Source organism: Herpailurus yagouaroundi, unplaced genomic scaffold (assembly GCF_014898765.1).
Source record: "Herpailurus yagouaroundi ecotype Mexico unplaced genomic scaffold, PumYag 254, whole genome shotgun sequence".
NCBI lineage: Eukaryota > Metazoa > Chordata > Mammalia > Carnivora > Felidae > Herpailurus > Herpailurus yagouaroundi.
In genome coordinates this window covers 2221643-2234131 of record NW_024412471.1, presented here as the reverse complement: position 1 = coordinate 2234131, position 12489 = coordinate 2221643, and the positions used below count along the sequence as shown (strand labels likewise).

At 37.8% G+C, this 12489-nt stretch overlaps 1 protein-coding gene across 11 annotated transcripts in view; it reads left to right on the top strand.

Moving 5' to 3' along the window:
* The window catches only part of RPRD2 (regulation of nuclear pre-mRNA domain containing 2), a 103947-nt gene that overhangs the window by 46623 nt on the left and 44835 nt on the right, over positions 1–12489 (top strand). For all 11 annotated transcript variants that reach the window (XM_040461174.1, XM_040461180.1, XM_040461173.1 and 8 more), the window contains exon 2: positions 4579–4708. In XM_040461174.1, the coding sequence (XP_040317108.1) occupies positions 4579–4708 (130 nt within the window). The remainder of the gene's footprint in view (positions 1–4578; positions 4709–12489) is intronic.

Below are 12489 nucleotides of genomic sequence, written 5' to 3'. Positions count from 1 at the left end.
GCAGGCTCCAGGCTCTGAGCTGTCAGCACAGAGCCCGACGCGGGGCTCAAACCCATGAGCTGTGAGATCATGACCTGAGCCGAAGTCAGATGCTCAACTGACTAAGCCACCAAGGTGCCCCCAGACTGTCTGAATTTAAATTCCAGCTTCAGTACTTACTTACTTCATACTTCATACTTTGGACAGTTCATGCCATTCCATCTGTTAAATGCAGCTAATAGTACCAACCTCATAGGGTTGTTGTAAGGATATCAGTTAATATATGTGTCATCTTGAAGTGCCTGAGTGGCTTAGGCTGTTGAGTGTCTGATTCTCGATTTCAGTTCAGGTCATGATCCCAGAGTTGAAGGACTGAGTCCTGCATCGGGCTCTGTGCTAAGCATGGAACCTACTTAATATTCTCTATTTCTCTCCCTCTGCCCCTGTCTCCTGCTCACACTCACTCTCTCTAAAAATAAATTAAGTAAATATTTGTATCATCTTTAAAAATGTCTAGCACATAGAAAACTCTTCCTGCCTACAAAAATACAACTTCTTCATCAGACATTTAACATATATTATTTAAGCACCTGCCACACACTCAATTAGTCATTGAGGACTTAGCAATAAACAAGACAGAATTCCAGCCTTTGGGGAGCTTATACTGTAGTGGAAATTGCAGAGAAGTACACTACAATGTGATAAATGCATGACAGGTATGGGTTCAGGATGTACTAAAGGCCTTATCTTACGGAGTCAGGGGAAGCTTCATGGAAGATGTCATATGTAAGCTGAGAGTTGAAGGAGGGAAAGGAATTAGCCTGTTGAAATGGGTGGTAAGACAAGGGTAGGAGGTGGGGCTTGATGATAAGAACAAATTGTAGGTCAGTAAACTGCACCTTTAAGGTCAGTAAACTGCACCTAAAGAAAACAAGTAAGCAAGAACTCTGCGGAGGGTTTGGAAAGCATTCAGGATGGGTCTTCTCAAATCCCACTGCCTTTAGGCATCTTCTCAGGCTACCTCAGCCAATTTTTCTCATTCTTCTGACTTTCAATAGTGATTTGACTATAGAGTGTAGGTTTTACATTGAGAAGAAATTGCATTAAAATAGTTTGGGGAGGTTTGTTTGGGGAAGAAGTAGAGATAAGATGGGGGGAGACCAGAATCTGTCATGAATTAAATTTAAAATTTTGGACTTTTTCCCATGGATGAGTAGAAAACACAAGATATTTAGGATGGGTTCTCCTAGAAAAGGAAAATTCAGAGAGAGAGAGAGAGAGTGAGCTCATGTGCAAGGTTTCTGGGAACTGTGAGTTCTTCCTTAAAGATAGAACTTTGAAGGGGAAGAGATGAGACTGAAAGAGAAGGTAAGATCCAGATCATAAATGAAGACCATGGTGTTTAGACATTTTCCAGTGAGCAGTTGGAAGTCGTTGACAGATTCGATATGGGAGACAATTAGATAATGAGAAGCAAATTTAGCAATTGAGAGAGTGAACTTGAGGGGACTAAGTCTAGAGGCAAGGTACCAGTTAGGAGGGTACTGCAGTAGTAGTCCAGGTAAAAGGTGATGAAGCCAGCAAAGAGCAACAGGAAGAAGAGAAGGAAAAGAGGGGAAAGCTTTGACAAATATTATTGGAGTAAAAATTGGCTGGACTTGGAGACTTATCAAATATGGTGAGGGTCTCCTATGGAGTAGGAAGAGTCCAAAAATGTTGCTAAAATTCTGGCTAAATACAAGAGCAGTAACAGAAGAGGAGGAAGATTAGTAATAAAATATTGAAAAATCAAGCTCAAGGTGCCTCTGAGACATGGACGTGGGTGTGTGCATTGACTGATAAAGGGAAATCCAGGGTTGGTATCTGTGGACATGGGAGTCATTGATGCATAAGTGGTGGGAGTTAAAGTGGTACAAGTGGACGTTTTGCAGGTAGCATTCCATTTTCTGTGTGCTAAGCACTGTCCTGAATGCTTTACATACATTGTTCCATTTAATTCTTTTCTTTTTATTTTTGAGAGAGAGAGAGAGACAGAGCATCAATCGGGGAGAGGCAGAGAGAGACAGAGACACTGGACCCAAAGCAGGCTCCAGGCTCTGAGCTGTTAGCACAGAGCCCGACACAGGGCTTGAACTCAACCATGAGATCGTGACCTGATCCAAAGTCGGATGCTCAACCAACTGAGCCACCCAGGCGCCCCTTCATTTAATTCTTATAACAACTCTATGAAGTTGTCATTTTACAAAGAAAAAGAAAGTGTAATATAGGAGAGTTAAGTAGTATAAAAAAACCCCAAGGCTGATAAGCGACAAAGTCAGGAATGGAGTAAACTATCTGACTTAAAACCTGAAATCTTAAAACATCGTGCCATGGGTGAATTGAGAAGAGTGCTCAGGAGAGAACCCTGGGGAGCTTCAACATTTAAAGGAGGATGGTCATGGATGGAGCAGTCTATCTGCACATATATGTAGATATTTGCATATATGGAGAAGGAACCAGAGAGGTAGGAAAACCAGGAAGGTGGCTGTGACAGAAATGGAAAGAGGAATTACCATAACATTACCATAACATTGTGCCAGAAGCCACAATGAAATAACATTTAAAATTTTTTCATTGGGTTTAATAATTTGGAATTTACTGGTAACCTTGGTAATTGCTGTTTGGTGGCAACATAAATGAGATAGCATAATTTGTGTAAAATTCTTAAGCATAGTAGATTGTATATTTGAAGCACAGCAAAAAAAAAAAAAAAAAAAAATCTCTCGTATAGTTACAGGAGTTAAAGTGGAGACAGTGAGGACTCTTTTAGATACCTGAATCTAAAAGATCTTAACTGACTCAGGTAAGTTGATTTGGTTGGGTTTAAATATGGATACATTTTTTGAGAAAACAGAATTTCCATCTAATGACTTCTGCTTTCTCTGTAGAGTAGCATATAAACTTACCTGTTGAGAGTGAGAAGGAATGTGGTGAAACAGGGGGCTTGAGAAGAGTGGTAAAAATTTGAAATCACTCTTAACAGATGAAAGAGGATGCTGATTAAGAACATGTGGAAGCAGGGGCACCTGGGTGGTTTAGTCGGTTAAGCGTCTGACTTTGGCTCAGGTCATGATCTCACTGTTCTTGAGTTCGAGCCCCATGTTGGGCTTTGTGCTGACAGCTCAGAGCCTGGAGCGTCTTCAGATTCTGTGTGTCCCTTTATTTATGTCTGTTCCTCCCCTGCTCATACTCTCAATCTCAAAAATAAAGATTACCAAAAAAAAAAAAAAGAACATGTGGAAGCACTGTAGCATTGTAGTGGCAAGGGCCCAGTTGAAGGAGATTAAATTTATATGGTTTCAGTCCTCCTGATGGATGGTATGATTTTTCTCCAGCACAATCCAGGAGCAGAAATAAAGGTGCAGTAAAGGTATTTAGATTGATCCAGATTTAGGATTTTGTTGAATGCATGTGATCGAAAGGCTAGATTAGGGAAGAAAAGGAAAAGAAAATGAACGTTTTTTATTTTTTTAATTTTTTTTTAACGTTTATTTATTTTTGAGACAGAGACAGAGCATGAACGGGGGAGGGTCAGAGAGAGAGGGAGACACAGAATCTGAAACAGGCTCCAGGCTCTGAGCAGTCAGCACAGAGCCCGACGCGGGGCTTGAACTCACGGACCGCGAGATCGTGACCTGAGCCGAAGTCGGACGCTTAACCGACTGAGCCACCCAGGCGCCCCGAAAATTAACGTTTTAATAAAGGAATGGTTTAAATAATAGATCAAAGACTGTGGAATTGATAGAGAAAAAATTGAGTAAAAAAAGTGACTAAAGTTAGAGAAAATATAGAACTTAGATCTTGATGAACAGGTAGAAGGGGAGTAGGAGGCTGTGGTCAGAAAAGGGGATTTTAAAATGCACAGAAGAGTGGTTCTTGGAGGTCACTGAATTTAAGATAAGATATTGAGAGACTAGAAAATGTGATGGATCATCCAAAAGGACATTAAACTTGTCTAGGATATAATGAAACTTGGGGTGGTTTTGCTTGAGGTTCTAGAAGGCAGATTGATTTGGCCTTTGAAAAACTTGATCTAGGTGTGTGGTCAAATTACTTATGTCCTAGGACCTAGTGCTGTAAGTAGCAGATAGCAGGATTTAGGTGTATCTGAGTAGTATGTGGACTAGTTGATTAAAAAAAAAAAAGAGTCTATCTACAATAATAATGTAGAGGAGGTTAAGCAGTTTGCCTAAGGTCACATTCTGGGTGGTTCTAAAGCCCATACTCTTTCCATTAACCCTGGTGTATTTGGAGTTAGCTGAGCTTCCGGAGAACAATTTCATTTTAGCTTCTCCAGAGATAATGAGGTTTTTAGTGCCAAACATCTACAAAGTGAAATGGAAATCTACCCAAGGAGCACCTTGAACAGAAAATTAACCTGAAGTAGTCAAGGTTTTTAGGTACCAATTTCAATAAATTGATCCATTAGTTCATTTTTCTGTTTATCTGTTATACACCCATATAATAGTTTACACAGTTTGAGAATACTGTATTTAGAATAATTGAACTAAGTGTAATTTGACTCATTTGGTTTAATTTATTGTCTTTTGTCATTTCTAGCTGCCTATCCCCACCGTTTGAATCTCTTCTACCTTGCTAATGATGTCATCCAGAACTGCAAAAGGAAAAACGCAATCATTTTCCGTGAATCATTTGCTGATGTCCTTCCTGAAGCAGCTGCTCTAGTGAAGTAAGTAAATTCTTACTGCTTTTTGGGATCTAAGCTTAGAAAATTACAAATTTTAGTTCACCTTTTTACCTGTTAGTAAGAATTGTTAATAATTCTACATGCTTAAAGACCGAAGGATATTTTGCTCAAATTGTTCATGTAACTTTCCCACTAATACACATATTTTTCTTTTAAACATTCTTTCTTCTCTCTCTCTTTTTTTTTTTTTAATGTTTTTATTTATTTTTGAGAGAGAGAGAACAAGTTGGAGAGGGGCACAGAGAGAGGGAGACAGAGGATTTGAAGTAGGCTCTCCACCAACAGCTAAGAGCCTGATGCAGGGCTCAAACTCTCGAACCCTGAGATCTTGACCTGAGCCGAAGCCAGACCCTTAACCAACTGAGCCATCTAGGCGCCCTTCTTTCTTCCCTTTTTGAAAGCTTGTTTGTTATTTACTCTCTCCCTCTTTACTACCTTGACCATATATATCTCTTGGTCATATTCTTTGGTTGGGAGTACTTTCCAACTGTTTCTTCTGTTTCCATATTCTTTTACACATTTCCTTTCTTCTTTCAGTCTTTTTGAAATCTTGCACCCTCTATGACATCTGTGTAATTAAAGAGATATGGAAATATTTATTCCCAACCTCGTATTGATTTATTCTGTCCTTAGTGAAATTGTATGCAGTGTTTCCAAAGTATGGAATACTTAACATTTGATCTTACTTTTACTCTGTATTAATAGTGTTTTCCTGGTGTTTCACCCATATTTGCAAGTTGTTTATTCGGTTTAAGAGGCATACACACCCAACTGGAGGATAAACAATTATATGGAACAATCAAAATAGTTAAATATTAACTCAAATTATATATTGACTAGCATAGTATTATATGCTTGTATAAATAATGTGACTATTGCATATTACCGATCCATTTGTTAGTATTAACACATTAAAAACAGAACGATCTCTTTTCCTTCCTTTGGATTATTAAGTTGAGGTGTTTATTTTGGTCCTACTTGAATGTGCTGTGTAATACAGATTTATACCCACGTCAGAGTACATAAAATGGAGGTGCCTGGCTGGCTCAGTCAGTAGAGTGTGTGATTCTTGATCTCCCACAGTTTGTGTAGAAATAGGTTATAAATTCAAAATTGTTATACAAATGTTATTTGCAACTCATGGTGACTAACTTTGCAGGGAAGCATATTGAATTTTATTATTTCTTTTTACAAAATGAGAAAACTGAAGCCCAGTGCAGTTAAGAAATTGCCCAAAAGTAAAATGTCAATTTAGTAAAAGAGGTGAGAATAGAATTGAGATTTTTTTCTGACTCTTAGTCCCCTATTTCTTTCTTTTTTTGTTGTTAATTTTCTTTTTTTTAATTTACATCCAAATTAGTTAGCATATAGTGCAACAATGATTTCAGGAGTAGATTCCTTGATGCCCCTTACCCATTTAGCCCATCCCCCCCCCCACACTCCCTCCAGTAACCCTGTGTTCTCCATATTTATGAGTCTCTTATGCTTTGTCCCCCTTCCTGTTTTTATATTAATTTTGCTTCCCTTATGTTCATTTGTTTTGTCTCTTAAAGTCCTCATATGAGTGAAGTCACATGATACGTGTCTTTCTCTGACTATTTTCTCTTAGCATGATACCCTCCAGTTCCATCCACGTAGTTGCACAGGCAAGATTTCATTCTTTTTGATTGCTGAGTAATACTCCATTGTATGTATATACCACATCTTCTTTATCCATTCATCCGTCGATGGATGTTTTGGCTCTTTCCACACTTGGGCTATTGTCGATAGCACTGGGGTGCTAAACATTGGGGTGCATGTGCCCCTTCGAAACAACACACCTGTATCCCTTGGATAAATAACCTAATAGTGTAATTGCTGGGTCATAGGGTAGTTCTATTTTTAATTTTTTGAGGAAGTTCCATACTGTTTTCCAGAGTGGCTGCACCAGCTTGCATTCCCACCAGCAATGCAAAAGAGATCCTCTTCCTCTGCCTCCTCACCAACATCTGTTGTTGCCTGAGTTGTTAATGTTAGCCATTCTGACTGGTGTATCTCTTTGTGGTTTTGATTTGTATTTGTATTTGATTTGATTTGTATTTCCCTGATGATGAGTGATGTTGAGCATTTTTTCACGTGTCAGTTGGCCATCTGGATGTCTTCTTCAGAGAAGTGTCTATTCATGTCTTTTGCCCATTTCTTCACTGGATTATTTGTTTTTGTTGTTAATTTTTTAAATATTATTTATTTTTGAGACTGAGATAAAGTGTGAGTGGGGGGAGGGCAGAGAGAGAGGGAGACACAGAATCCGAAGCAGGCTCCAGGCTCTGAGTTGTCAGCACAGAGCCCGATATGAGGCTCAAACTCATGAACCGCAAGATCATGACCTGGACTGAAGCTGGACACTTAATAGACTAAGCCACCCAGACACCCAGCCACCTGTTACTTCTATTTTACAGTATAGTCCGCCTAAACTTAACTTACAGTTTTTCATTTTTTTAAATGATTATTTGAGAGAGAGAGAGAGAGAGAGAGAGAGAGAGAGAGAGAGAGCACCAGCCGGGGAGGGGGTCAGAGAGAATCCCAAGCAGGCTCCATACTGTCGGCATGAGCCCCACGGGGGCTTGATCTCACAAACTGTGAGATCACAACCTGAGATCAAGAGTCAGATGCTCAACCAGCACCCAGGCGCCCCTTTTTTTCATTTTTTTTTAAATGTCTTACTTACAGTTTTTCATCTTATAATGGCCCCTTAGTAATTTAAATTCTTGTCTCTACATTTCTTAGTTACCAGAGGCTGATTATTTTCCTGTTTCTCCCTCCTTTTCTCTCTGCCTTTAAATTTCCCATTATCATCTCTATTTGATGTATTTATATTATTATGATATTCTTCTAACTACTTTCTCAGTGTCTGATATCCTTTTCATTCACTTCAGGCTATGATGATTTAACACTATAGGCTCTGGAACGAGTGTACCTGGGTTTGAATCCTGGTTCTGCCACCTTCCAGCTATATAACTTTAGGCAATATAAATTAGCCTCAATTTAGGGGAGGTGGGAAGTGGGTAAGCTAAATGGGTATTAAGGAGGGTACTTGTGGTGAGCACTGGGTGTTGTATGTAAGTGAATGAATCACAAAACTCTACTACTGAAACCAATATTATACTAAATGTTAACTAACTGGAATTTAAATAAAAACTTGAAAAAGAAAAGTAAATAAAACTAGTGGGTTTCCACATCAAACCCATAAAAAAAATAAATTAGCATCAGTTTTTTTATCTGTATATTCTTATCTGTATAAATCTGCCAATAATAGTACCCACCCCATAGAGCGTGGGAACTAAATGAGTTAATATTATATAGAGAGAGTGCTTAGAAAAGCCACTGGCATATAATGAACACTTAATAAGTGTTAGTTGCTGCTGTGATGTTGAGGTTGACAATAATGATTACTCCTGTGATTATTATTAACAAATTAATGTTACCAAATCACTGTTGTGACCCTTCTTTTAAAAATATTTTTATATTAGTATATAATTTAACACATTCCTTTCCATGTTTGTTATTCTTTGACTCTCAAGCCAATTATATAATTAGAGGCAAAAAGTATTATCTTCATTTTGCAGATGAGAATACTGATAATAAATGATACAAAACTACTTTAAGATAGGAAATTGGGGACACCTGGGTGGCTCCGTTCTTGGGGCACCTGGGTGGCTCAGTCGCTTGAGCATATGACTCTTGATCTTGGGGTCATGAGTTTGAGTCCCATGTGGGGTGTAGAGTAAATACTTAAATAAATAAAACTTTGAAAAAAGAATGTAGAAGGTGGGTATGATTACAGATGTTCCAGACCATAAAAGAATAATAGGAACGGCTTTATTCCAGTGAATTTGGAAATTTAGACAAAATGGTTAAGTTCATCAAAAATACAAGTAACTAAAATGGCTCAAAGAAAAAATTGAGGACTTAATAATCCTATAACCACCAAATAAATTCGATCAGCAGTCAGAAATCTTTCCATAAGAACATCTCCCTGTTTTGCAATGGGTTTGCCACCCGAACACAAGTGTCATGAAAACCACCGCTAAAGCCAAGCCAGAATGGTAAAGGAGAGGGATTTATATCAACACTGGTTGTTGTTGGAAAACAAGTCTGCCACTGCTGGCCACTTGATCACAAATGTGATGGGATGAAAAATATGAGAAAGCAGCTGCTTTTATGGGAATGGGCTCCTTCAAGTACTCCTGGATCTTCGATAAATTGAAAGCTGAATGTGACCATGGCATCACCATTGATACCTCCCTGTGAAAATTAAAGACAGCAAGTCTTATGTGATCCTCAGTATGCTCCAGGACACAGACTTTATAGAAAACACGATTACAGGTACATCTCAGGCTGACTGTGCTGTCCTGATTGTTGCTGCTGGTGTTTGGTGAATTTGAAGAAAGTAACTCCAAGAATGGTCAGACCTATGAGCATGCCCTTTTGGCTTACACATGGGGTATGAAACAACTATTTGTTGGTATTAATAAAATGGATTCTATCAAGCCGTCCCACAGATAGAAGAGATACAAGGAAATCATTAAGGAAGTCAGCACCTAACATTAAGAAAATTGCTGGGGTGCCTAGGTGGCTCGGTTAAGTGTCCAACTTCAATCCAGGTTATGATCTCGTGGTTCATGGGTTTGAGTCCCACATCGGGCTCTGTGCTGACAGCTTGGAGCCTGGAGCCTGCTTCAGATTGTGTCTCCCTCTCTCTCTCTCTGCTTCTACCCGTCTCGTGCTCTGTCTCTGTCTCTCAAAAATAAATGTTAAAAAAATTTTTTTTAAAAAAATAGGCCATGCCCCTGTATGAATATTTTATAGCAGTTCTGTAACTCATTTTCAGTAGCTGTGTTAATGTGTTTGTGATTGCATTTTTTGGTGTGTTTTTTTGGTGTGGGGTTTTTTGTTTTTGTTTTTTTTGGTGATTGCATATTTTGGCATGAGATGATACTACTTTATCAGAAGCTAATGAGAACAGATTAAATATGGCTTTAATATATACATAATTATTTGCATCAAGTGAAGGCACTAATGATTTCACCATATGCTGTGAAAAATATTTTCAGTAATTTAGATGAAGAAAAATGGTGAAATAATTGAATAGTAAGTATTATAGGCTTGATAAAATGAAAACAATTTATATGTTATCATGCTTGCATTGCAATTTGTAATTTGTTGTTAAAAGAGAGAGTGCAAGCAGGGGAGAGATAAGAGAGAGGGAGACAGAGAATCCAAACCAGGCTCTGCACTATCAGCACAGAGCCCCACATGGGGCTCAAACTCAAGAACTCTTGAGATCATGACCTGAGCCAAAATCAAGAGTAAGAAGCCTAATTGACTGAGCCACCCACCCAGTTTCCCGTGGTATTTGCTTTATACTTACTTTGTAAATCTAATTTGTAGTTGTTAAAGAATTATAGAATGTAACCAATGGGATCATAAAACTGTAAAAAGATATATGGAGACTTTGCGATTACCTTCATAGGAAATCCAAGGGCTAAAAAGGATTTAGCAGGGTTGCTGGGTACAAATCAACATCTAGGAATCAATAGGTTATTTCAGTATGTCAGAAATAACCAACCAAAAAATACAGAAAAACATTCATAACAGTAACAAAAGTTATAAAGCCATATTTGGTATCTAGAATAAAAGGGTGTTAAGACTTCTCTGGAGAAAATTATAAACTGTTACAAAAGGTAATAGTATGTAAGTATAGTACACTTTAATAAAAATCCCAATAGGACATTTAAAGAAACTTGTTATACTGATTCTAAAGTTCATATAGAAGAGTCAATGTCTAGAAGTAGCCAAGACTGTTGGTTAGCAGTGAGTAGGACTTAACTTACGAAACATCAAGATTTATTATTTGACTATAGTAATTATAAATGAATGTAGTATCAGTGTAAGGATAGATTTAAGGAACAAAACAGAAAGCCCAGAAATGGAACTATACATATGTGGGAGAAGTTGTAATGGTAGAAGTGCATTACAAATCATTGGGGGAAAAATGAACTCTTCAATAAGTGAGTTTGGAACGTAGGCTTTCTGTGCAGAAAAAATAAAATTAAATGTTAAATGTTTTTCTATACCTTACACACAAATATATCCCAAATAAATTGCCTTAGTGTATAAAACAAAACTTTTAAAACACGGGCACCTGGGTGGCTCAGTTGGTTAAGCATCTGACTTGGATTCAGGTCATGATCCCACAGTTCATGAGTTTGAGCCCCACCGTAGGCTCTCTGCTATAGATCCTCTTTTCCCCTCTCTTGCTGCCCCTCCCCTACTTGCTCTCACTCTCTCTCTCTCTCTCTCAAAAATAAATAAACATTAAAAAAAATTTATAATTAGAAAAATGTTAGAAACAAATCTACTTTTATGACTCTAATGGTTAAAAAGCTGTTATAAAGACACAAAGAACTGATAATAAAATATTTATGAATTTAATTACATCAGAATTAGAGTTCTGCATTATATAAGACACCATAAAATTAATGACAAGTGACACACTAGGGAAAATATTTGTTATAGGCAAATAAAAAAGATAAGTTGTATAAATGGAGATTATTTTAGGAGATACAGAGTAGCAAGTTTTTAGAGGTAAAATCTATCTTCATCTAATTTCTAAACTCCAAGGTTTTTGATTAAATACTGATTATTTCCTTAAGTTGACCTATTATTTAGTCTTCCATTCAGTCAGTTAGCAGATATTCACTAAGCACCTGATACATGAAATCCCAGAAATAAGATATTGATCAAAAATACTCCCCTGAGTGAGGTACAAGATTGTGCTGTTTAGCTCTGTTTATTTTGACTGTGATTCCTGGGCACCTCCTCCTGTACTCTTTTTCTTTTTTTTTTTTTTAAGTTTGTTTATTCTGAAAGAACGTGAGTGGGGGAGGGGCAGAGAGCGCAAGAGAGAGACAACTCCAGGCAGGCTCCACACTGCCAGTGCAGAGCCCCACATAGGGCCTGAATCCACAAAATCACAAGACCATGACCTGAGCCGAAACCAAGAATCCAAAACCCAACTGACTAAGCCACACAGGCACCCCATCCTTCTGTACTGTTCATCAACTTTATGCTTTGAAATAATTTGCCAATACTTCGCTGTTTTAAAGTCAGAAATGGGGGGGGGGGGTTGCTAGCAAAGGAAGCATCTGTTGGATATCTTAGCAATTCTATAAGGTCAGCTTGTTGTTTGTTACTTATAAGTCAAACAACACAGTTTATAATTAATTTCTTGTGTTGTATGTGGTAATAATTGTACATTCTGTAGAAATTGAGATTGTGATCAGTAATGGCTAAAATAGAGGCCTAGAATAACAAGGTAAGTAAAACTGCCATTCTGGGTTTTGTTTTGGTTTTATTTTCACAGAATTCCTAAATATGAGAGAGATGGTTGAACTGTAGAAGTTTGAGAGTTCTGTGTTTGTATAAATAATGAACAAATTTAGGAATTTTAGAGCCAACAAATTAGTAAAAATCACTTTTACAAATGAAGAAACCTAGAGATACCTGGCTGGCTCAGTTGGTGGAGCATGGGACTCTTGGTCTCAGGGTTAAGTTCAAGCCCCTATGTCAGGTATAGAGATTACTTTAAAAATAAAATCTTTTAGAAAGTTTTTTGTTGTTGTTAATTTTTAATTTTCTTTAGAGAGAGAGAGAAAGTGGGGAGGGGCAGAAGATGAGAGAGAGAGAGAGAGAGAGAGAGAGAGAGAGAGAGAGAGAGAGAG